At 44.6% G+C, this 27,433-nt stretch overlaps 1 protein-coding gene across 1 annotated transcript in view; it reads left to right on the top strand.

Annotated features, from left to right (window-relative positions):
* shank3b (SH3 and multiple ankyrin repeat domains 3b) overlaps window positions 1–27,079 on the top strand; it is a 79,861-nt gene extending 52,782 nt beyond the window's left edge. Inside the window, exons 22-27 of the mRNA XM_061983550.2 lie at window positions 3,014–3,144; window positions 3,235–3,328; window positions 5,019–5,603; window positions 5,675–5,959; window positions 8,891–10,148; window positions 25,318–27,079. Of these exons, the coding sequence (XP_061839534.1) occupies window positions 3,014–3,144; window positions 3,235–3,328; window positions 5,019–5,603; window positions 5,675–5,959; window positions 8,891–10,148; window positions 25,318–25,912 (2,948 nt within the window). The 3' untranslated portion in view covers window positions 25,913–27,079. The remainder of the gene's footprint in view (window positions 1–3,013; window positions 3,145–3,234; window positions 3,329–5,018; window positions 5,604–5,674; window positions 5,960–8,890; window positions 10,149–25,317) is intronic.
* Window positions 27,080–27,433: the final 354 nt, after the last annotated feature.

Genomic DNA, 27,433 nt, shown 5'->3' with positions numbered 1-27,433 from the left:
TATATTATCATTTAGTGCAGCCGGGCCGGAGCAGGAGGGGATAGAAAGAGAGAAAAAAGAAGACAGAGGGGGAAATTGTGGGGACAAGAGGGGGATTAGACAGAGAGACAAAAACAACAACAGCAAACAACAACAACAACAACAATAGAGCAACATCAGCAAATATGACATGTACAAATATGATGGTAAAAGTAATAGCAAATAAGCAGTTAGCGAAAAATAAAAAATAATACAGAAATGACAATGAGCATTATTACACTACAAATGGATCAATACAAATACCAATAGAAATAGCGCTATTGATAATGAACGATACCAATAATTTACCTTTATTATCAACAATACAGTTGTTTAAATGCAACAATTCATATACGTAATGATAACTTGAGATACGAAAGAATGCAGAAAAATGGAGGGGGAGAAAGAGAAGCAACCTACATTAACCTTGTAGATTGTTATAGTCATAATAGGTTAAGCTTTGTCAGTGTGCCGTGTGTTACACCCAGTTTACCCTAGGGCAGAGGTGCTCATTACGTCGATCGCGAGCTACCGGTCGATCTCGGAGGGTGTGTCAGTCGATCACCAGCCAGGCATTAAAAAAATAGTCCTAAAAATGAGCGATCATAAATCTTCACAATGACGTCATTTTCGTCACTTGATTGACATTCACGGCACCCGATGGTCTTCTGAGATGACGCTGGCTGCTGCCAGCTCATTAAAATGACTCTGGCGCCGTACCTGTCGTCAAAACTCCAAAGACCGACTGCACAGTTGCACAGTTGCGCTAACAAAATAGGAGTCTCAGAAAGCTGGCGTGCACAAGCTAGCAAGCTACAGAGTTTGCCGACAATGTATTTCTTGTAAAGTGTATACAAAGGAGTACGGAAGCTGGACAAATAAGATGCCAAAAACCAACCACTTTCATGTGGTATTGGACAGAAAGGAGGACTTTTTTTCTCCTCCATTCGAAAATGCAGACGTTATCAGCACTACTGTCTGATTCCAATCAATGCAAGTCATCAGAATCAGGTAATACACCAACTTATATTCTTGTCTTCATGAAAGAAAGGAATCTATATGTGTTAAACATGCTTGTATTATCTTTAAACACCTTTAACTTATTAACAATATTAACTATATGTGTTAAACATGCTTGTATTATCTTTAAACACCTTTAACTTGTTAACAATATTAACTATATGTATTAAACATGCTTGTATTATCTTTAAACACCTTTAACTTGTTAACAATATTAACTATATGTATTTAACATGCTTGTATTATCATTAAACACCTTTAATTTTTTAACAATATTAACTATATGAGTTAAACATGCTTGTATTATCTTTAAACACCCTTTACTTGTTAACAATATTAACTATATGTATTAAACATACTTGTATTATCATTAAACACCTTTAATTTATTAACAATATTAACTATATGTGTTAAACATGCTTGCATTATCATTAAACACCTTCAACTTGTTAACAAAAACATATATTTCATAAATAAGTAAATATAAATGATATATATGAATGAGGTAGATCCCCACGACTTGATCAATTGAAAAGTAGCTCGCCTGCAGAAAAAGTGTGAGCACCCCTGCTCTAGCCTTTAAATAGCCCCCCTGTTAGACCAGTTGATCTGCCGTTTCTTTTCTTTTCTCCTCTGCTCCCCTTTTCCTTGAGGGGGGGGGCACAGGTCCGGTGGCCATGGATGAAGTGCTGGCTGTCCAGAGTCGGGACCCGGGGTGGACCGCTCGCCTGTGCATCGGCAGGGAACATCTCTGCGCTGCTGACCCGTCTCCGCTCGGGATGGTGTCCTGCTGGCCCCACTATGGACTGGACTCTTACTATTATGTTGGATCCACTATGGACTGGACTCTTACTATTATGTTGGATCCACTATGGACTGGACTCTTACTATTATGTTGGATCCACTATGGACTGGACTCTTACTATTATGTTGGATCCACTATGGACTGGACTCTCACTATTATGTTAGATCCACTATGGACTGGACTCTTACTATTATGTTGGATCCACTATGGACTGGACTCTCACACTATTATGTTAGATCCACTATGGACTGGACTCTTACTATTATGTTGGATCCACTATGGACTGGACTCTTACTATTATGTTAGATCCACTATGGACTGGACTCTTACTATTATGTTGGATCCACTATGGACTGGACTCTCACACTATTATGTTAGATCCACTATGGACTGGACTCTTACTATTATGTTGGATCCACTATGGACTGGACTCTCACTATTATGTTAGATCCACTATGGACTGGACTCTTACTATTATGTTAGATCCACTATGGACTGGACTCTTACTATTATGTCAGACCCACTCGACATCCATTGCTTTCGGTCTCCCCTAGAGGGGGGGGGGTTACCCACATATGCGGTCCTCTCCAAGGTTTCTCATAGTCATTCACATCGACGTCCCACTGGGGTGAGTTTTTCCTTGCCCGTATGTGGGCTTTGTACCGAGGATGTCGTTGTGGCTTGTGCAGCCCTTTGAGACACTTGTGATTTAGGGCTATATAAATAAAGATTGATTGATTGATTGATTGATTGAAATACTCCCACACTTTTGACGACTTTTGGCGTGCTTTTTTTCCCTCGCATCATCTGCTTTGCGCTCCGCCATGACGGCAGTGTGACGTAAATATGCGACGCGTCGAAGCATAAAAAAACGACGTCGACGTATTTACGTAACCGATGACGTCGTTTCAGCCTTACACTTAATCACAAGTGTCTCAAAGGGCTGCACAAGCCACAACGACATCCTCGGCTCAGATCCCACATCAGGGCAAGGAAAAACTCAACCCAATGGGCACAATGAGAAACCTCGGAGGGGGACCGCAGATGTGGGGACACCCCCCCCACAGGGCCGATAATCAGCATTTCCATTTTCTTTGCGTCGAGTTGCAAAAAGTTAAGTGGACATCCGTTGTTTGATTTCATTCACGTTGGCGTGTTTGTCGCCCGCAGACAAACTGGACGAAATGTTGGCGGGAAGCACACACGAGGTGGTCTTGCGCTCCCGCCCCTCTGACGACTTCAGGGCGGCCACGGTGAAACAGAGGCCCACCAGCCGACGCATCACTCAGGCTGAAATTAATGTGAGGTGGTCGTCGCCCTCTGGTGAATATTAGTCGCACTACAAACAGACATTGACGTGTGTGTGTGTGTGTGTGTGTGTGTGTGTGCAGTCCTTGTTTGAGCGTCAGGGTCTGGTACCGCCCACCGCTCCAGGGAAGAGCACCATGGCTTTGCCGCGAGGAATGTCGAGAACCAAAAGTTTTGGTGAGAGCGGTGACACCTACAGTGGGGCAAAAAAGTATTTAGTCGGCCACGATTGTGCAAGTTCTCCCACTTAAAATGATGACAGAGGTCTGTCATTTTCATCATAGGTACACTTCAACTGTGAGAGACAGAATGTGAAAAAAAAATCCAGGAATTCACATTGTAGGAATTTTAAAGAAATTATTTGTAAATTATGGTGGAAAATAAGTATTTGGTCACTTCAAACAAGGAAGATCTCTGGCTCTCACAGACCTGTAACTTCTTCTTTAAGAAGCTCTTCTGTCCTCCACTCGTTACCTGTATTAATGGCACCTGTTTGAACTCCTTATCTGTATAAAAGACACCTGTCCACAGCCTCAAACAGTCAGACTCCAAACTCCACTATGGCCAAGACCAAAGAGCTGTCGAAGGACACCAGGAAAAGAATTGTAGACCTGCACCAGACTGTGAAGAGTGAATCTACAATAGGCAAGCAGCTTGGTGTGAAAAAATCAACTGTGGGAGCAATTATCAGAAAATGCAAGACATACAAGACCACTGATAATCTCCTTTGATCTGGGGCTCCACGCAAGATCTCATCCCGTGGGGTCAAAATGATCATGAGAACGGTGAGCAAAAATCCCAGAACCACACGGGGGGACCTGGTGAATGACCTGCAGAGAGCTGGGACCAAAGTAACAAAGGTTACCATCAGTAACACACTACGCCGACAGGGAATCAAATCCTGCAGTGCCAGACGTGTCCCCCTGCTTAAGCCAGTGCATGTCCAGGCCCGTCTGAAGTTTGCCAGAGAGCACATGGATGATACAGCAGAGGATTGGGAGAATGTCATGTGGTCAGATGAAACCAAAATAGAACTTTTTGGTATAAACTCAACTCGTCACGTTTGGAGGAAGAAGAATACTGAGTTGCATCCCAAGAACACCATACCTACTGTGAAGCATGGGGGTGGAAACATCCTGCTTTGGGGCTGTTTTTCTGCTAAGGGGACAGGCCGACTGATCCGTGTTAAGGAAAGAATGAACGGGGCCATGTATCGTGAGATTTTGAGCCAAAACCTCCTTCCATCAGTGAGAGCTTTGAAGATGAAACGTGGCTGGGTCTTCCAGCATGACAATGATCCCAAACACACCGCCCGGGCAACGAAGGAGTGGCTCCGTAAGAAGCATTTGAAAGTCCTGGAGTGGCCTAGCCAGTCTCCAGACCTCAACCCCATAGAAAATCTGTGGAGGGAGTTGAAAGTCCGTGTTGCCCTGCAACAGCCCCAAAACATCACTGCTCTCGAGAAGATCTGCATGGAGAAATGGGCCAAAATACCAGCTACTGTGTGTGCAAACCTGGTAAAGACCTATAGTAATCGTTTGACCTCTGTTATTGCCAACAAAGGTTATATTACAAAGTATTGAGTAGAATTTTTGTTATTGACCAAATACTTATTTTCCACCATAATTTACAAATAAATTATTTAAAAATCCTACAATGTGAATTCCTGATTTTTTTTTTCATATTCTGTCTCTCACAGTTGAAGTGTACCTATGATGAAAATGACAGACCTCTGTCATCATTTTAAGTGGGAGAACTTGCACAATTGGTGGCTGACTAAATACTTTTTTGCCCCACTGTATTTAAAGAAACGTGACACAACCACTGCGCTTATTAGCTTAAGATGTGCACGTCTGTTACCACGCAGGCACGCCCGAGGACGACAGGATCTCCGCTTTGATCAACGAAAGTCGTTTCCCGCGGAGCTCCTCGCTGACAGACAGCTTCATCCCGCCTCCGCCTCAGACAGCGCCACCCCCTCCTCCCTCCGCTTCCTCCACCTCTTCGCTCTTCCTGCTCGACTCCGGGCCTCCTCCCTCCTTCCTTCCTCCGCCTCCCCCCGCCAGAGGGGAGGGTCTGACCCGCTCCAGCTTTAAACCCGGGGCGGAGCCAAGGCTGCAGGAGCTGGCGGACTCGCCGTTGAGGAGCCATGCCCACGCAGAGCGCCAGAGAAAGGCCAGGTCCATGATCATCCTGCAGGACACGCCCCCTCAACTGCAGACCGAGACGCACGCCGCCGCCGCGCCCGCCATGCACACGCTGCACAGCTCCGCGCACACTTCCACGCTGTCTCTCCACAGCCCGAGCTCCGCCCTCGGCCATTCGCCGCTGTCACGCCGCCGTGGTCGGCCCATAGAAAATCCTTATGCTAATGTAGGCCAGCAGGCTGCGCCCACCAAACCTCAGAGGAGGAAGTCACCGCTGTTAAAACAGCTTCCTGTGGAGGAGCAGGGTAAGGGTTGCAAATGGTCTTCAACATGGCGCCCATGTTTCACCACCTGTACGCCTCTGTCTTGTCTCCAGGATTCAAAGATCACGACGCAAAGTTGGAGGCATGTGGACCCGGCAGCCCCAGCAGGGCAGAGCTGTACCAGCAGCAGGTGTTGTCTGAGCGTGCCCGGGTCCAAGGCCGCCGCTCGTCCCTCTTCCTGTCTGTGGAGGGCTCCGGCTCCGAACACCAGGTCCCGCCTCTCCTTACGCAAAGTCACTCCATGGACGACCTCGGGGAGCTACCCCCGCCTGCGCCGGTCCTGTCACCATCGCCGTCGCCCCACACCTTCCTCCACCCGCTGACCGGCAAACCTCTGGGTAAGGTTCCACTCCTGTCTAGAGATGTCCGATAACATCGGACTGCCGATGTTATCGGCCGATAAATGCTTTAAAATGTAATATCGGAAATTATCGGTATCGGTTTCAAAAAGTGTGAAGCGACTGGGATGGGAATCAGCACCTCCAAGTCCGAGTCCATGGTTCTCTCCCGGAAAAGGGTGGAGTGCCATCTCCGGGTTGGGGAGGAGATCTTGCCCCAAGTGGAGGAGTTCAAGTACCTCGGAGTCTTGTTCACGAGTGGGGGAAGAGTGGATCGTGAGATCGACAGGCGGATCGGTGCGGCGTCTTCAGTAATGCGGACGCTGTATCGATCCGTTGTGGTGAAGAAGGAGCTGAGCCGGAAGGCAAAGCTCTCGATTTACCGGTCGATCTACGTTCCCATCCTCACCTATGGTCATGAGCTTTGGGTCATGACCGAAAGGACAAGATCACGGGTACAAGCGGCCGAAATGAGTTTCCTCCGCCGGGTGGCGGGGCTCTCCCTTAGAGATAGGGTGAGAAGCTCTGTCATTCAGGGAGAGCTCAAGGTAAAGCCGCTGCTCCTCCACATCGAGAGGAGCCAGATGAGGTGGTTCGGGCATCTGGTCAGGATGCCACCCGAACGCCTCCCTCGGGAGGTGTTTAGGGCACGTCCGACCGGTAGGAGGCCACGAGGAAGACCCAGGACACGTTGGGAAGACTATGTCTCCCGGCTGGCCTGGGAACGCCTCGGGATCCCCCGGGAGGAGCTGGACGAAGTGGCTGGGGAGAGGGAAGTCTGGGCTTCCCTGCTTAGGCTGCTGCCCCCGCGACCCGACCTCGGATAAGCGGAAGAAGATGGATGGATGGATGGATGGATGGTTTCAAAATTTATGACTTTTTAAAACGCCGCTGTACGGAGTGGTACACAGACGTAGGGAGAAGTACAGAGCAGTTGCGTCTCCCAGTCATACTTGCCAACCCTCCCGATTTTCCCGGGAGACACCCGAATTTCAGTGCCCCTCCCGAAAATCTCCCGGGGCAACCATTCTCCCGAATTTCTCCCGATTTCCACCCAGACAACAATATTGGGGGCGTGCCTTAAAGGCACTGCATTTGCGTGCCGGTCCAATCACATAATATCTACGGTAGAGATGCGCGGATAGGCAATTATTTCATCCGCAACCGCATCAGAAAGTCGTCAACCATCCGCAATCCACCCGATCTAACATTTGATCAGAACCGCATCCGCCCGCCATCCGCCCGCACCCGCCCGTTGTTATATATCTAATATAGACGATACAAGGCATTAGTGAGGTTATAAAGCTTTTGCCTGTTAAAGAAAGGAGACTGATCCAATGCAGCACAGACATTCGCGTGCCACGCTGTCACGACCCAGACGCACACCAGTGCGCAATCATATGGGAGCCGCGCTGAGCGCACCTTCAAGCGCGTCTCGCTGCCGGCGACGGCCGGGTATGGGCCCGACGCTCCAGCGCCATCCATTTTCAGGGCTAGTTGATTCGGCAGGTGGGTTGTTACACACTCCTTAGCGGGTTCCGACGTCCATGGCCACCGTCCTAGCTGCTGTCTATATCAACCAGGGTGAGCCCCACCCCTTTCGTGAGCGCACTGCGCGCGGAGTGACCCCTGTTACGCGCCCCCGGCAACAGGGGTGGCGGGCAGGTAAGCTGCGCGGGCGGAGCGCGCGGAGTGACCCCTGTTACGAGCCCCCGGCCACGGGGGTGGCGGGCAGGTAAGCTGCTTACCTGCTGCGCGTGACGCCGGCCGCGGCGAAGGCGGACGAGGCGGGGTGTCGGTGCGGTGGGCGCGGTGGTGACCCTGGACGTGCGTCGGGCCCTTCTCGCGGATCGCCTCAGCTACGGCTCCCGGTGGGGCCCTCTCGGGGGAAGGGGCCTCGGTCCCGGACCCCGGCGAGGCGTCGGGGGCCTTCTCCGCTCCGTAAAAATGTCCATCTCTTTTTTTTTTTTTCTTCTTTTGTGGCATATGCTGCAGGTGCCTGCTCGTTTTTCGTATGTGGGTAACAACATTTAACTATGTATATATATTTCCCAATTGGTTTAACTGCCACCCGCCTGAATCTATTTAAAATCAAATTTTTTTTATTTCAACCGCCCGACCCGACCCGACCCGACCCGACCCGACCCGCGGATAAAATCTAATTTTTTTAAATTTCATCCGCCCGATCCGCGGATAATCCACGGACTCCGCGGTTGTGCCCGCAAACCGCGCATCTCTAATCTACGGCTTTTCACACACACAAGTGAATGCAATTCATACTTGGTCAACAGCCATACAGGTCACACTGAGGGTGGCCGTATAAACAACTTTAACACTGTTACAAATATGCGCCACACTGTGAACCCACACCAAACAAGAATGACAAACACATTTCGGGAGAACATCCGCACCGTAACACAACAGAACAAATACCCAGAACCCCTTGCAGCACTAACTCTTCTGGGACGCTACAATATACACCAACCGGTACCCCCTACGAACCCCCCACCTAAACCCCGTGCCCCCCCACCTCAACCTCCTCATGCTCTTTCAGAGAGAGCATGTCCCAAATTCCAAGCTGCTGTTTTGAGGCATGTTAAAAAAAATAATGCACTTTGTGACTTCAATAATAAATATGGCAGTGCCATGTTGGCATTTTTTTCCCATAAGTTGAGTTGATTTATTTTGGAAAACCTTGTTACATTGTTTAATGCATCCAGCGGGGCATCACAACAAAATTAGGCATAATAATGTGTTAATTCCACCACTGTATATATCGGTATCGGTTGATATCGGAATCGGTAATTAAGAGTTGAACAATATCGGATATCGGCAAAAAAGCCATTATCGGACATCCCTACTCCTGTCCTCTAGGTGGCAACGATGATTGAACTGTTCTTGTTCATGAACAATCCTCCCATTCTTCCTCAGATCCTTCATCTCCACTTGCCCTGGCTCTGGCCGCACGAGAACGAGCGCTTACCGCACGCACGCCTAGCCCGGAGCCACGGACCAAACACACCTCTGCCTCGACCACTCCCATTCCCACGCCGGCCGCCAGCCCAGAGGGCAGACACAAGCGCACGCCGGTCCCCACCCCGCAGAGCAGCCCTGAGCCACGATCCAAACGCACTACCCCTCAGACCAGCCCAGAGCCGCGAAGCAAGCGCACCACCCCTCAAACCAGCCCAGAGCTCAGGCACAAGCGCATAACCCCGCCCCTTTTCCCTGACGGACAGGTGGAACGGCCCGAAGCCGAGGGAGGTGTGACGTCTCCCGCCGGCCCCTCCCCAGAGCGCTGGAGACCTGTCCCTCTGGCAAGCCTGGTCAATGAAAGCCACTCTCCTCTGATTGACAGGCGCAGGAGCCTGACCATTGGCAGTTCAGAGGAAGAGGGCGGAGCTTACACCGTAAAACTCCCCCCCGCCTTGCTGTCGTCTAGTGACGAGGAGACGAGGGAGGAGCTGCGCAGAATAGGCCTGGTGACGCCACCCGCCGCTTTTGCCAGCCCCCCGACCTCACTCACCTTGTTGCCGCGGCGAAGTGGCGAGGGCGGGGGCAGCGCTCCCGACTCTTTGGGGAGGAGAGGTGAGGAGGACGAGGGTGACGAAGAGCGTCTCCATGACAGCTCCTCCCCCAGCTCCCTTCCCCCCTCCATCACCTTGGCCTCGCCTCCTGCTCCCTCGTCCCCCTCCTCGCCGCCCGCTTCTCACACCGTCACCTCTCCGTCCGCCCTCAAACCTCGCCTCCGCTCCCCCATTGGGCGAGGCCGCTCAGCCCTCAGGGACCCCCTCCTTAAGCAGTCGTCTGACAGCGAGCTCCTCCCCTCGGCCGCTTCCTCCTCGCCGACCTCCCCACTTTTGTGCTCCCCCACTGGCGGACGCCAGCCTCGCTACCTCTTCCAGAGGCGCTCCAAGCTGTGGGGGGGCGGCGAGGACCGTAATGACGACCGCCAAGGGTTTGGCCCCGAGGAGGGTGGGGGCCGGCCGGCGGCCCTCGGGGGTCAAGGGTCGGGCTCGGCGGTAGACCTTAGCGGGCGGTCGGCGTCGGCGTTGGAGCTGAGCGGCCGGGCGGGGTCAGGTCTCGACCTCGCCAACAGACTCCAACTGCTCAACAAGGACAGCCATTCCCTGGGGGAGGAGCCAAGCCCTCTAGACCCAGGACGCAGGTCGCCAGTAGGCGGGGCCAGGTACGTTGTGTGTGTGTGTGTGTGTGTGTGTTAGAGATGCGCGGTTTGCGGGCACAACCGCGGAGTCCGCGGATTATCCGTGGATCGGGCGGATGAAATTAAAAAAAATTAGATTTTATCCGCGGGTCGGGTCGGGCGGTTGAAAAAAAAAAAAAAAAGATTTTAAATAGATTCAGGCGGGTGGCAGTTAAACCAATTCGGAAATATATATACATAGTTAAATGTTGTTACCCACATACGAAAAACGAGCAGGCACCTGCAGCATATGCCACAACAGAAGAAGAAAAAAGAAGAGATGGACACTTTTACGGAGCGGAGAAGGGACGCCTCGCCGGGGTCCGGGACCGAGGCCCCTTCCCCCGAGAGGGCCCCACCGGGAGCCGTAGCTGAGGCGATCCGCGAGAAGGGCCCGACGCACGTCCAGGGTCACCACCGCGCCCACCGCACCGACACCCCGCCTCGTCCGCCTTCGCCGCGGCCGGCGTCACGCGCAGCAGGTAAGCAGCTTACCTGCCCGCCACCCCCGTGGCCGGGGGCTCGTAACAGGGGTCACTCCGCGCGCGCAGCTTACCTGCCCGCCACCCCTGTTGCCGGGGGTGCGTAACAGGGGTCACTCCGCGCGCAGTGCGCTCACGAAAGGGGTGGGGCTCACCCTGGTTGATATAGACAGCAGGACGGTGGCCATGGAAGTCGGAACCCGCTAAGGAGTGTGTAACAACCCACCTGCCGAATCAACTAGCCCTGGAAATGGATGGCGCTGGAGCGTCGGGCCCATACCCGGCCGTCGCCGGCAGCGAGACGCGCTTGGAGGTGCGCTCAGCGCGGCTCCCATATGATTGCGCACTGGTGTGCGTCTGGGCCGTGACAGTGTGGCACGCGAATGTCTGTGCTGCATTGGATCAGTCTCCTTTCTTTAACAGGCAAAAGCTTTATAACCTCACTAATGCCTTGCATCGTCTATATTAGATATATAACAACGGGCGGGTGCGGGCGGATGCGGTTCTGATTAAATGTTAGATCGGGTGGATGGCGGATGGTTGACGACTTTCTGATGCGGTTGCAGATGAAATAATTGCCTATCCGCGCATCTCTAGTGTGTGTGTGTGTGTGTGTGTGTGTGTGTGTGTGTGTGTGTGTGTGTGTGTGTGTTCTGGCAATGCCGACCTAATGGGGACATCACTCTGTTTACACAGTCACCTTTAGGGGACCTCTGACGGTATGGAGACAAAAAAAGGGGTCTCCTAAAGGGAAACCTTTTTAAATGATAGTCAGATCCATTCTGTATGGTATCCATCCTTAGTTAAGGCTAATATATTTTTCTAAAAACAAAATGTGGTTTAGTGTTCCTTAGGAAGACATTTTCATACAGCATGATTATAAAACATTATTACCTTAAAGTATGATTCACATTCAGAATTTCCCATCCTTCTATATATGGTAGTACTTCATTACTGCTAAATAGCAGTTTTCAGTAATGTCACAGAAGATGCAGGATTTGCTTTAACATTTAAGTGGTGAAACTTCCTATAGGAGGACAGCTGTAGTGCTGTATTCTGACCATCATGTCATATTTCATTTGAACCTTTTTTTTTTTTAAATGGTCCCCAGTAGTCACGTACAAATTTGTGTGGATTATGCAAAATTATTTAAATTTGGTCCCCATGAACCATATTACCCATACTTGCCAACCTTGAGACCTCCAATTTCGGGAGGTGGGTGCGGGGGGCGTGGTTAAGAGGGGAGGAGTATATTTACAGCTAGAATTCACCAAGTCAAGTATTTCATATATATATATATATATATATATATATATATATATATATATATATATATATATATATATATATATATATATATATATATATATATATATATATCCCTGCGACCCCGAAGGGAATAAGCGGTAGAAAATGGATGGATGGATGGATATATATATATATATATATATATATATATATATATATATATATATATATATATATATATATATATATATATATATATATACATATATATATATATGTCTTAATAAGGTTATCCAAAAAATAGTGCTCGATACCGTAGTAGAGCGCAATATATGTATGTGTGGGAAAAAAATCACAAGACTATTTCATCTCTACAGGCCTGTTTCATGAGGGGGGGTTCCCTCAATCATCAGGAGATTTTAATGGGAGCATTCGCATACCATGGTTTATATAGGGCACAGAGTGGGTGGGTACAGGCTGGTGTAGGGGCGTGGTGATTGGCTCATGTGTTACCTAGGAGGTGTTTCCGTCTATGGCGGCATGCTGTTACAATTTCGCTGCGCTTGTTGAGGGATGACAGGTCTGGACGGTAAATAATAAACAGTTTCTCTTTCAAGCATAGGTTGCATCTTTTATTACCACTATTGTAAGGTGTGCTGGATGCAAGAATTTGCCATGTTATTGAATATTCAACATTATTGTCTTTGAGGTCCCAAATGTGTTTGCTGAGTTCTGTGGTATTCCGCAGGTTTTGGTTCCTGAAAGAAGCCTTGTGGTTGTTCCATCTGGTTTTGAACTCTCCCTCAGTTAATCCTACATATGTGTCAGATGTGTTAATGTCCTTGCGTGTTACCTTAGATTGGTAGACAACTGATGTTTGTAAGCACCCCCCGTTGAGAGGGCAATCAGGTTTCTTTCGACAGTTGCAACCTTTGTTGGTTTTGGAGTCGCTCTGTCTGAGGGCCGACGGCTCATTTGCAATTGTTTTGTTGTGGTTTGAGATGATTTGTCGTATATTGTTCATACAGCTGTAGCTCAATTTAATGTTGTTCTTGTTGAATACTTTTCTTAGGGTGTTGTCTTTGGGAAAGTGTTTGTCAATCAGATTGAGGAATTTGTGTCCAATGTTAGTTGAGACGTTTTTGCTGTATGGGGGGTTGTACCAGATGATGTCGTTTCGTTTTCTGTTCGTTTTCGGTTGGTTTCCTGGCGTGGGTTCATAGGTGAGGGTGAAATTGTATCCGCTTTCATCAAGGGCTTTTTGGTACGGGGGGGTTGCTTGGTCAAATTCAGCTTTGCTAGATGACAGCACCGATAGCCTTTTATTAATTCCGGTAGGTATTCTTTTCGTGGTGGTGGGTGGGTGGTTGCTGTCATGGTGCACGTATTGGAGTGTTGTGTTGGGTTTCGTGAATGGTTGGTAGCTGTTATTTCTCAGGTTGAAAGTGACGTCAAGGAAGTTGACGGTTTGCTTGTTGGCTTCAATCGTGATCCGTAGGCCGTTCTCTTTGAAAATTTGGCATATGCGCTTCTTGGTATTCTCGCTGCTCCTTGGCGAGGCGCGACACACTGCCAGTCCGTCATCACGGTAAATACCAAGGTTCAGATTGAGGCTGGCGAGCTGGGAGAGGATGCCGTCTGTGGCATGCCGCCACAGACGGAAACACCTCCTAGGTAACACATGAGCCAATCACCACGCCCCTACACCAGCCTGTACCCACCCACTCTGTGCCCTATATAAACCATGGTATGTGAATGCTCCCATTAAAATCTCCTGATGATTGAGGGAACCCCCCCTCATGAAACAGGCCTGTAGAGATGAAATAGTCTTGTGATTTTTTTCCCACACATACATATATATATATATATATATATATATATATATATATATATATATACATATATAAGAAATAATTGACTTTCAGTGAATTCTAGCTATATATATATATATATATATATATATATATATATATATATATATATATATATATATATATATATATATATATAAATATAAATAAAAGAAATACTTGAATTTCAGTGTTCATTTATTTACACATATACACACACATAACACTCATCTACTCATTGTTGAGTTCAGGATTGAATTGTCCATCCTTGTTCTATTCTCTGTCACTATCTTTCTAACCATGCTGAACACCCTCTCTGATGATGCATTGCTGTGTGGCACGCACAAAAGTGCTTTCATCAAATGCACTAAATGGCAGTATTGTCCTGTTTAAGAGTGTCACAACATTGCTGTTTACGGCAGACGGACTGCTTTACTGTAGACGTTCTTTATATTGTGGGAAAGCGGACTCAGGTCCGCATGGAGCTGGAAGGGGCGTGGCCTCCAGCTCCGCCTGAATTTCGGGAGATTTTCGGGAGAGGCGCTGAATTTCGGGAGTCTCCCGGAAGATCCGGGAGGGTTGGCAAGTATGATATTACCGTATTTTTCGGACTATAAGTCGCAGTTTTTTTCATAATTTGGGTGTGCGACTTATACTCAGGAGCGACTTATGTGTGAAATTATTAAGACATTAGCGTAAAATATCAAATAATATTATTTAGCTCATTCACGTAAGAGACTAGACGTATAAGATTTCATGGGATTTAGCGATTAGATTGTTTGGTAAACGTATAGCATGTTCTATATGTTATAGTTATTTGAATGACTCTTACCATAATATGTTACGTTAACATACCAGTTGGTTATTTATGCCTCATATAACGTACACTTATTCAGCCTGTTGTTCACTATTCTTCATTTATTTTAAATTGCCTTTCAAATGTCTATTCTTGCTGTTGGCTTTTATCAAATACATTTCCCCAAAAAATGCGACTTATACTCCAGTGCGACTTATATATGTTTTTTTCCTTCTTTATTATGCATTTTCGGCCGGTGCGACTTATAGTCGGAAAAATACGGTAACTCTTATTCCCCAGGGTCCCCAGTAAGAATGATCAGCACATTACTTCATCAATCCAGAGATTTAAAGACGTGTATGAACTAACTGGGCAGTGGACATTTTACACCATTTTTTTATGCCTCCACCACCTGTAGAAAGGGTGGTCCCCACAAGTGATGATCAAAAACTTGGTCCCCATTCCAAATGATAACCAGTGTGTGTGTGCAGTGTTTCCCACAGGACAGGCATCTATTTGTGGTGGTGTGGTCGGGGGGTGGCGGCGGCAGCGGCGATGACCAAGAAGAACGCGGAGTTGGAATATAATTACAACATTATATGTACATATTTATATACAGATTTGAACAATTAGTGATTCACTGAAATATATTTATTAATTGTGGTTCTTACAAAAAATATATCTTATAAAATATAAAAGCTAAAATGTCTCTTAAAGCTCTGCCCCTTTAATTAGTGAATACTAAATAATTTAACTTTAGCCTACTACTACAACCATAATATTTACCAGCAACATTAAGTGAAACAGAGGCAGAGGTGTCCTGCCACAGTCAGTCAACCTCCTCCTCCTCCTCCTCCTCCTGTTGCTGCTGAACAGGTCGCACCTGTGGTCCGGACTGTAGGCCTACCTCCTCTCCAAGTCGAGCCCTTTTCGGCCATTGAAAATATTTTTCTATACTCATCTGTGTGAAGGAGTGAACATCCAACATTAGAATTTATTACTAACGAGCAGAACCGCTCTATGTACAGTGCCGTCTAACCTTAAGCGGCAGCAGCTCAACACATGCAGGGTTCAACGTTAAGGTTTGTTTCTACTTGCCCGACTTCTCAAATCTACTTGCCCCAATATTTTTACTTGTCCTGCGTAGGTTTTTTTCTGGCTGTGTAGTGCTCATGGCTTATATCTTACTAAAATCCTTCCCGTTGACTATTTACAACACTACACAGTGTTTATTATTATTATTATTATTATTATCTATAATTACATTTAAATGGCATTGCATACATGTAAAATTAAATGCTATTTCACATTATTTGACCAGTAGCAGTTACACCCATCTGAACAGGTCAGCCACCTGTTTAAAGCCCGATCACAGTTGAAATCTTGAAATGAAGGGCCTTTAATGGCCAAAACATTAACCTGGACAACATTTTAACAACCGGTTGGCTCAGAGTTTATTCTTTTCATTGCATTCACATGCTGCAGTGGACAGTGGACAATTTAGCGTCAGTATTAATGCAGTATTTGAAGCACCGTCTTAATGTGTGTTTATTGACAACAGGGTTATAACTTGGACACGTTAGCTCGTCGGTATTGTAACACGTGACTGTTACTACGTGTGTACAGAGTCAAACAGCGGCGGTGTTAATGAAGCAGCGTCAGGCTGCTCACCGTCAGTGAAACGCTCGGTGAAATCGCGGATTAACGTTAAATATATGCCGAGCCGCGAGCGATGCAGCTATAACCTATCTACCTATAACTTATATTACCCACGTATTTTGATCCCGTCCGTCCGTCCGTCCCTCTTCTTCTTCTTCTTCTTCTTTTTCTCCTTCTTCTTCTTCTTCTTCTGGCCTACCAGGTGAATTAAGTGCTATAGGCGGAGTTACAATGCATAGTAGGCTACCGCCACCTACTGCACCGGAGTTGTAACTACAAGGTACATTCACAGACAGAGTCCCATCGCTTTTATGAGCGGTCGAGCGAGTCAAAAGCCGAAAAATCCATTTGTGGCGGACGTAATTCTTTCGTGGCGGGTCGCCACAAATAAATTAATGTGTGGGAAACACTGGTGTGTGTGTGTGTGTGTGTGTGTGTGTGTGTGTTACACACTAGGTGTCATTCGTGTTTTTGTCGTCGTTGCAGGTGTGTGGACGGTGGTGAAAGAAAATCGTAGGTTTTTATCTCTGGTAAACATTCCTTCTTATTAGCGGCTACAGCTAACATATAAATAGCCTACCTTTATGACTTAATACCAACAGTCAATCAACAACACTCCCCGACTAACCTTGTCGTCCCTCATGACACTACGCTAACAGGCTAACATCATGTTGTCCTTAACTGTCTGCTATTGTAACAACTATATCCTCTCCTAATGCGATGCTAACGTGCTAAGGTCGTCTTTAATTGTCAGCTATTCCAACAACAACACACTCGCTGACGACACTATACTCGCTCCTAATTGGATACTAACGTGCTAACGTAATTCTTAACTACTAACAACAGTATATTTGACTGTCTGCTGTTGTAACAAAAACTAACTCATTGACTACACGATACCTTCTCCTAATGCGATGCTAAAGTGCTAACGTTGTCTTTAAATGTCTACTATTGTAACGACAACACACGCTCATTGACTGCATTGTATACTCCAGTGGTTCTCAAACTTTTTTTGTCATCCCCCACTTTGGACAAGGGGGAGTTTTCAAGCCCCACCTGCCCCCATCGCCCCAACAGAGCGCTAATGCCAAGCTTTCAATCAATCAATCAATGTTTATTTATATAGCCCTAAATCACAAGTGTCTCAAAGGGCTGCTTTAACATTTTCAAATTTATTGAACATCAAGTTGTATACATTCGAACTCAATAACATAAAATAACATTAAGTTCAATAATAAATAAAATAACTGTGCAGCTGTGGTATAACTTGCATCAAGTTCAATAATAAATAAAATAACTTCTATCAAGTTCAATAATAAATAAAACAAAAGTGTTTTAACTTGCATCAAGTTCAATAATAAATCAAAAAAAGTGTTATAACTTGCATCACGTTCAATAATAAATCAAAAAAAGTGTTATAACTTGCATCAAGTTCAATAATAAATCAAATAAAAGTGTTATAACTTGCATCAAGTTCAATAATAAATCAAAAAAAGTGTTATAACTTGCATCAAGTTCAATAATAAATCAAAAAAGTGTTATAACTTGCATCAAGTTCAATAATAAATCAAAAAGTGTTATAACTTGCATCACGTTCAATAATAAATAAAAAAAAGTGTTATAACTTGCATCAAGTTCAATAATAAATCAAAAAAAGTGTTATAACTTGCATCAAGTTCAATAATAAATAAAACAAAAGTGTTATAACTTGCATCAAGTTCAATAATAAAAAAAAGTGTTATAACTTGCATCAAGTTCAATAATAAATCAAATAAAAGTGTTATAACTTGCATCAAGTTCAATAATAAATCAAATAACTTGCATCAAGTTCAATAATAAATCAAAAAAAGTGTTATAACTTGCATCAAGTTCAATAATAAATAAAACAAAAGTGTTATAGCTTGCATCAAGTTCAATAATAAATCAAAAAAGTGTTATAACTTGCATCAAGTTCAATAATAAATCAAAAAGTGTTATAACTTGCATCACGTTCAATAATAAATCAAAAAAAGTGTTATAACTTGCATCAAGTTCAATAATAAATCAAAAAAAGTGTTATAACTTGCATCAAGTTCAATAATAAATCAAAAAAAGTGTTATAACTTGCATCAAGTTCAATAATAAATAAAACAAAAGTGTTATAACTTGCATCAAGTTCAATAATAAAAAAAAGTGTTATAACTTGCATCAAGTTCAATAATAAATCAAATAAAAGTGTTATAACTTGCATCAAGTTCAATAATAAATCAAATAACTTGCATCAAGTTCAATAATAAATCAAAAAAAGTGTTATAACTTGCATCAAGTTCAATAATAAATAAAACAAAAGTGTTATAACTTGCATCAAGTTCAATAATAAATCAAAAAAGTGTTATAACTTGCATCAAGTTCAATAATAAATCAAAAAGTGTTATAACTTGCATCAAGTTCAATAATAAATAAAACAAAAGTGTTATAACTTGCATCAAGTTCAATAATAAATCAAAAAAAGTGTTATAACTTGCATCAAGTTCAATAATAAATAAAACAAAAGTGTTATAACTTGCATCAAGTTCAATAATAAATCAAAAAAAGTGTTATAACTTGCATCAAGTTCAATAATAAATCAAAAAAAGTGTTATAACTTGCATAAAGTTCAATAATAAATAAAACAAAAGTGTTATAACTTGCATCAAGTTCAATAATAAATCAAAAAAAGTGTTATAACTTGCATCAAGTTCAATAATAAATCAAATAACTTGCATCAAGTTCAATAATAAATACAATAAAAGTGCCACTTTGCAATCTTTGCAAAAAAAAAAGGAGGAGCTATGCATTTGGCAAGACAGGGCAAGTGACAGCACTTTGCCCCAGGAGAGCCACCTTGCTTCACTGTGAAACAGCACGGCTGTATGATCAGCTCCCATTTCCTCACACAGTGCAGAGAACAGTCGCGCTTTCAGTGGTCGTGTTTTGATCAAATTTACCGCGCTCACAACATCTGTTAAAACCTCATTGAGTTCGGGGCTGAGCTGCCTTGACGCGAGTGCTTCCCGGTGAATGACACAGTGTGTGCCCGTCACATTTTTGTTTCTCTGCAGGCGCTGGCTCTGGCTCGACGACCTTTGAGGTGCGAGTCACAAATGTATATATTTGTGTAATTGTGATCCACACATTAGCCTGCTACCCATCCGCGCGAAAGTTTGTTTCGCTTAGCCCCGCCCCCATTAGTTACTGTTGCTATGTCTGTCAAACTTTCGCTCGTACCGAGAAATATAAAGCCTACAGTAAAAATAAGTACCGGTAATTTCCATTTATTTATATAGCGGATTTCACAGACAGAATCACAAAGTGATTTACAGTGTGTATAGAAAATGAAAGCATAGTCAAAAAAATAATCTAAGAATATAATAATTAAAAAAAAAAAATTTAAAGTGAAATTTCCTCCCGTTCCTCGCGCCCCACCTGTCATGTCTCTATTCCCCACCAGTGGGGCGCGCCCCACACTTTGAGAAACGCTGGTATACTCTCCTAATGTAATGCTAACGTTATCTTTAGCTGTTTACTATTGTAACAACACACTCATTGACTACACCAGTGTTTTTCAACCACTGTGCCGTGAGATACAGTCTGGTGTGCCGTGGGTGATTAAGTAATTCCACCTAATTGGGTTGAAAATATTTTTTGCACACAAGTAATTATAATCCGTAAATAATGTGCCGTTGTTGAGTGTCTGTACTGTCTAGAGCTCGGCAGAGTAACCATGTAATACTCTTCCATATCAGTATGTGGCAGCCGGTAGCTACCGTATTTTCCGCACCATAAGCCGCCCTGGGTTATAAGCCGCGCCTTCAATGAACGGCATATTTCAAAACTTTGTCCACCTATAAGCCGCCCCGTGTTATAAGCCGCATCTAACTGCGCTAAAGGAATGTCAAAAAAACATTCAGATAGGTCAGTCAAACTTTAATAATATATTAAAAACCAGCGTGATGTGGGCGCGCATGGAGTCGTATATCAACATGGACGGAGCTGCTTGAAAAAAGCCACCCGGCCTCTTCGCTTAAACTTACCTTAACCACTCGCTCATCTTTTCTTCATCCATCCCTTCGAGTTAGCTTTTATGATGACGCCGGCTGGAAAGGTCTCTTTTGGCAAGGTCTTCCTTTTGAATATCACCATGGGTGGAAGTTTCTGGCCATTAGCATGGCAATCTAGAACCACAGTGAAGGATGACTTCTCATTCCCTGTGGTGCGAATATTCACCGTACGTGCTCCCGTTGTATCCACAGTGCGGTTCACAGGAATATCAAAAGTCAGTGGAACCTCGTCCATGTTGATAATGTTCTCTGGCCGGATCTTTTTTTCAGCTATCTTGTTTTTACAATATGCACGGAAAGTAGCCAGCTTTTCTTGAAAGTCTTTAGGCAGTTGCTGTGAAATAGTAGTCCGTGTGCGGATGGAGAGATTGCGTCTTTTCATGAACCGGAAACCTGTCGCTTAGTAGGAGCCATTTTGTGGTCTTTACAGATGTAAACACACAAAGGAAATGAAACGTAATATCCGCGCGCTTTTTCTTCTTCTATGGGGGCGGGTGGTTGCTTACAGTAGAAGAAGAAGCGCTTCCTGTTCTATGGGGGTGGGTGCTTACCTTGGCGGTTGCTTGCGTAGAAGAAGAAGCACTTCCTCTTCTACGGGGAAAAAAGATGGCGGCTGTTTACCGTAGTTGCGAGACCGAAACTTTATGAAAATGAATCTTAATATTAATCCATATATAAAGCGCACCGGGTTATAAGCCGCACTGTCAGCTTTTGAGTAAATTTGTGGTTTTTAGGTGCGGCTAATAGTGCGGAAAATACGGTAATTGCTTTGTAGATGTCGGGAACACGTCGTGTCGTGATCAGAATATGCAGACGACAGCGGGAAGCAGTGTGCAGGTAATAAGGTATCGTATGCTTAAACCAAAAAGAAAAGGCATTGAAGCTTAGGCACGGCTACGCAAAACGAAACTAAAACTGAACTGGCTGCAAAGTAAACGAAACACAAAATGCTGGACGACAGCAAAGACTTACAGTGTGTGGAGCAGAGACGGCGTCCACAGAGTACATCCGTACATGACATGACAATCAACAATGTCCCCACAAAGAAGGAAAGCGTCCGCACAATTTAAATAGTCTGGATTGCGAAAACAAAGCAGGTGTGGAGAGTAGCGCTCAAGGAAGACATGAAACTGCAACAGGAAAATACCAAAATAGGAGCGCAAGAGAAGGACTAAAACACTACCCACCGAAAAACACAAATAAGTCACAGCGTGATGTGACAGGTGGTGACAGTACACCTAATTTGAGACAAGAGCTACAGTGATGCATGCTTGGTTATGGTTTGAATTCATATCCAACAATTGCGAGAACGACTTTTTATTGTCAATATCGGCCACTGAGTTTCGTTTTTGAATGATTTCTGCTTGTGGTGTGCCTCAGGATTTTTTCACTGAAAAAAATGTGCCTTGGCTCAAAAAAGGTTGAAAAACACTGGACTACACGATAATACCTGCCAACTACTCCGGTTTTCCCGTAATTAGTACGATTTTCATCAACCTATTCCGGGTTACGGTTGCAGTGATAAAAAATACGGTTTTTCATTAATTAAAAAAAATATTTTTTTTTAATTTTATTCACGAAATCGCGTAACAACAATGACAATCGACACTGCTTCCCGTAACTTCCTATCGAGCCATTCCGAATGCCATGCGCGAGGCTATTTATAGCACCGCTGCCAAGCACGAGGCACCAGTTGCCATTGTTTCCAAACGTGCGAACGATCATGGAATCAGCCGGAGAAAAATCGCAAACGAGTCTTAAACCGAAAAGAAAACTGCAGTCATTCCGGGAATAATTATCCGTTCCAAAAAGGGTGAAAACTACGCGAATTGCACCTTGTGCAGACAAGATTTTTCGATCGGACACGGAGGAATTAGCGATGTAAAAGACCACGTTGGGACAAAAAAACACAAGTCTAATGCCGTTGCTAGCGATACAAGTGGAAAACTTTCAACGTTTTTCGTCGCCCAAACAGATTCTTTGGATGTGATAAATGCCGAAGTTTTATTTACGGAGGCAATAATTGAGCATGGACTTCCAATCGCACTGGCTGATCACATGGGACAGTTATTTCGGAAAATGTTTCCCGACTCGAAAATCGCCAAAAAATATGGATGTGGTCGAACCAAAACATCAAACATTATTCAGTGTCTTGGAACAGAATCCTCAAAAAGTATCGCCGATGTCATGAAGACGGAACCATTTAGCATGTCGACTGACGGCAGCACCGATTATGACCATGTAAAACTGTACCCCATTTGTGTTGGATATTTCGATGACGACATTGGAAAAGTATTGTCAGTACTTCTGTCTTTGAGGGAATGCAATACGGCTTCCACAGGCGAAAACATTTACAAAATACTCGCGGAAGAAATAGACTCAAACGAAATTCCTTGGCAGAATTTGGTTTGCTTTGCTGCCGATAATGCTGCAGTGATGGTGGGATCTAAAAAGGGTGTTGCAGCTTTCATTACGGAAATGTCTCCTTCGGTTTACATCGCCGGTAAGTACAGTTCGTAGCATAAAAAAACTCACAAAACATAACATTTTAAGTAAATCTTTTATTACATAAACAATAAATCAAATCAAAAATAATTTCTGTGTACAGTATATCTTTTTATTTGTGAGAACGATAACATGTTCAAAACAAGTAACATATAACTATCATACTATTCTATTACTCTTTATTAATTTGAAAAATGTCGTCATGAAGTTTTATATTTATATTTCTTTCATAAACCAAAATTTCGACCTGAAGTTTCTTGTTACAATAATGTCTGCAATATCAATAATGACATGTCTTATTTATATTGTGTAATTTGAACCAAATACTCTCAAAAATCTTATTCTTTCAAGTTGTTGAAAGTTTCAACATATAAAGTTAATGTCAAAAGATTTTGAATACATTTACAATCATAAATTTATTTACCAAAACACATTTGCATGGTGAACTGCACATTATTTAAGATGTTAAGGTATGATATTGTGGTTATCAAAGAAATAATCACATAATATTGAAAAAGCATAAGGCATTGATTGAATAGTATAAATATTTAATTTATCATGAGAGGAAAACAAATTTATTTTTTTAATATCTTAGATGTTAAAATGTATACTCATTTATTGTAACGTCACAGACATTTGTTTCAATGGTATGCTTTTTTGTTTTCTTTAATTTTTTTTGTCCTGGACCTACCGGGGCCTGCGGCCCCTGGACCCTGGCTACTAGGTTTTTCTGATTTCAAAAGTTGGTATCGGATACCCTTTCTTAATGCGACGTTAACATGCTAACATTATCTTTAAATATCTACATTGTAACTGCAATACACATTCGTTGACTACATTATATCCTCTCCCAATGCAGTGCTAACGTGCTAACGTTATCTTTAAATGTCTACTATTGCAACGACAAAACACGCTCATTGACTAGATTATATACTCTCCCAATGCAGTGCTAACGTGCTAGCGTTATCTTTAAATGTATACTATTGTAACGACAAAACACGCTCATTGACTACATTATATACTCTCCCAATGCAGTGCTAACGTGCTAAAGTTATCTTTAAATGTATACTATTGTAACGACAAAACACGGCCATTGACTACATTATATACTCTCCCAATGCAGTGCTAACGTGCTAACGTTATCTTTAAATGTCTACTATTGTAACGACAAAACACGCTCATTGACTACATTATATACTCTCCTAATGTAATGCTAACGTGCTAACGTTATCTTTAAATGTATACTATTGTAACGACAAAACACGCTCATTGACTACATTATATACTCTCCCAATGCAGTGCTAATGTGCTAACGTTATCTTTAAATGTCTACTATTGCAACGACAAAACACGCTCTTTGACTACATTATATACTCTCCCAATGCAGTGCTAACGTGCTAACGTTATCTTTAAATGTCTACTATTGCAACGACAAAACACGCTCATTGACTACATTATATACTCTCCCAATGCAGTGCTAATGTGCTAGCGTTATCTTTAAATGTATACTATTGTAACGACAAAACACGCCCATTGACTACATTATATACTCTCCCAATGCAGTGCTAACGTTATCTTTAAATGTTTACTATTGTAACGACAAAACACGCTCATTGACTACATTATATACTCTCCCAATGCAGTGCTAACGTTATCTTTAAATGTTTACTATTGTAACGACAAAACACGCTCATTGACTACATTATATACTCTCCCAATGCAGTGCTAACGTGCTAAAGTTATCTTTAAATGTTTACTATTGTAACGACAAAACACGGCCATTGACTACATTATATACTCTCCCAATGCAGTGCTAACGTGCTAGCGTTATCTTTAAATGTATACTATTGCAACGACAAAACACGCTCATTGACTACATTATATACTCTCCCAATGCAGTGCTAACGTGCTAACGTTATCGTTAAATGTATACTATTGTAACGACAAAACACGCTCATTGACTACATTATATACTCTCCCAATGCAGTGCTAACGTGCTAACGTTATCGTTAAATGTATACTATTGTAACGACAAAACACGCTCATTGACTACATTATATACTCTCCCAATGCAGTGCTAACGTGCTAACGTTATCTTTAAATGTATACTATTGTAATGACAAAACACGCTCATTGACTACATTATATACTCTCCCAATGCAGTGCTAACGTGCTAAAGTTATCTTTAAATGTCTACAATTGCAACGACAAAACACGCTCATTGGCTACATTATATCCTCTCCTAATGTAATGCTAACGTTATCTTTAGCTGTTTACTATTGTAACAACACACTCACACACACCCTTTCTTAATGCTTCCATGCTAACATTATCTTTAAATATCTACATTGTAGACGCAATACACACTCGTTGACTAGATTACATCCTCTCCTAATGCGATGCTAACGTGCTAACGTTATCTTTAACTATCAACTATTGTAACAACAACACACTCATTGACTAATTTTGTTGCTCTTACAAACACTTTGCCCTCCTGTGCTAATGCTAAGCTAAGATGCTAACATGGTGTTCCAGGTTGTTCTCCAGTCTGGGCGAGCTGCACACCATCTCCCAGCGAGGATACGGCGCCACCTACACGGTTCGACCAGGAAGCCGTTACCCTGTCACGCGCAGGAGCCCCTCCCCTTCGCCCTCGCCCTCTGATAGGTCGACGGGGCCGGGCTCCTCCCACTCGCCGTGCTCCGACAGGCCGGACCTGAGCTCAGGTCGAGGTCTGACCATCCTCAAGTCGTCCAGTCTCAGTCTACCCTCGGAACCCAAGGAGGTCCGCTTCGTCATGCGCAGCGCCAGCGCTCGGACCAGGTCCCGCTCTCCGTCGCCCTCCCCCCACGCCTCGCCCTGTCCCTCGCCGGTCCTGAGCGGACCCCTGCTGGCCCTGCGACCATGGAGGCAGCGCCCTCTCAGCCTGTGGAACAAATACGACGTGGGCGACTGGCTGGAGAGCGTGGGCCTGGCCGAGCATCGCCAACGCTTCCAGGAACACGAGATCGAAGGCTCGCATCTTCCCGCCCTCACCAAGGACGACTACGTAGAGCTGGGCGTCACCCGACTGGGCCACCGCATCAACATCGAGCGGGCCCTCAGACAGCTGCTGGAGAGCTCCACTTGACCCCTGTGACCTCCTAACCTTTGAGACAGCAGGTGACCTGAGGGGTCTCGTCGGCTCTTTCATCAAAACGGTGAATTACTGCTGAGCTCCTTTACAAGCACAAACCTTCCAAGTGAAGAACCAAGTAAGTAACACCTGACTGATGGTCCTCACTGTGTAACATACCTTAGCTTAGCTTAGCCTAGCCTTAGCAACTGAGCTAATTCCACTTTATTTTTTTCCTCCAATTACTGACGAGTGTTTTCCTTTTTGACTTTCTATCTTACTTAGCGCTGACCATTTAGCAACAATCATGTGCTCGTGATGACGTTTGACGGTGGACTTTTTTTGTTGTGTTGCTGATTGACTGATCGATGGTGCTACATCTGTAGGCAAAGCATCTCGTCCAATCAAAAGGGGTTTCCTCTCTGCCATAAGGGTTCGCTTTGATCCCGCCATACGTGGAGATTCCTCCCTGCTTGCTCAAATCTTTTCTTTTACTTTTTGAAGAAAATAGCTTATTGTTTTCTCCTACTAGCATGCTAGCCCTGCTAGGAAGAGTATGTCCGTCCGCGAGCTCTCATTTTATTGTTATTTTCACTATTATGTAGGCCTGGACTCCAGTGGAAGAAATAATGGAAGGACAAATAGAAGCTTAGTTTAGCTTAGCCTAGCCTAGCGCAATAAAGCACTACCGTATTTTCCGGACCGTAGGGCGCACCGAATTATAAAGCGCACTGCCGATGAATGGTCTATAATTGATCTTTTTCCATATACCGTATTTTCCGCACTATAAGGCGCACCGGATTATAAGACGCACCTTCAATGAATGGCCTATTTTAAAACTTGGTTCATATATAAGGCGCACCGCATTATAAGGCGCATAGAATAGACGCTACAGTAGAGGCTGGGGTTACGTTATGCATCCCATAGTTGCAAGACCTGTTGTGGCTCAACATTGGTCCATATATAAGGCGCACCGGATTATAAGGCGCACTGTCAGCTTGGACACTCGGGTGAAGAGAGGGGCGGAGCTTTCTACCGATCACCACCTGGTGGTGAGTTGGCTGCGATGGTGGGGGAGGATGCCGGACAGACCTGGCAGGCCCAAACGCATTGTGAGGGTTTGCTGGGAACGTCTGGCAGAGTCTCCTGTCAGAGAGAGTTTCAATTCCCACCTCCGGAAGAACTTTGAACATGTCACGAGGGAGGTGCTGGACATTGAGTCCGAGTGGACCATGTTCCGCGCCTCTATTGTCGAGGCGGCTGATTGGAGCTGTGGCCGCAAGGTAGTTGGTGCCTGTCGTGGCGGTAATCCTAGAACCCGTTGGTGGACACCGGCGGTTAGGGATGCCGTCAAGCTGAAGAAGGAGTCCTATCGGGTTCTTTTGGCTCATGGGACTCCTGAGGCAGCGGACAGGTACCGACAGGCCAAGCGGTGTGCGGCTTCAGCGGTCGCGGAGGCAAAAACTCGGACATGGGAGGAGTTCGGGGAAGCCATGGAAAACGACTTCCGGACGGCTTCGAAGCGATTCTGGACCA

The sequence above is a fragment of the Nerophis lumbriciformis genome, linkage group LG25 (genome assembly GCF_033978685.3).
Source record: "Nerophis lumbriciformis linkage group LG25, RoL_Nlum_v2.1, whole genome shotgun sequence".
Classification (NCBI taxonomy): domain Eukaryota; kingdom Metazoa; phylum Chordata; class Actinopteri; order Syngnathiformes; family Syngnathidae; genus Nerophis; species Nerophis lumbriciformis.
This window is presented reverse-complemented; position numbering and strand designations above follow the sequence as displayed.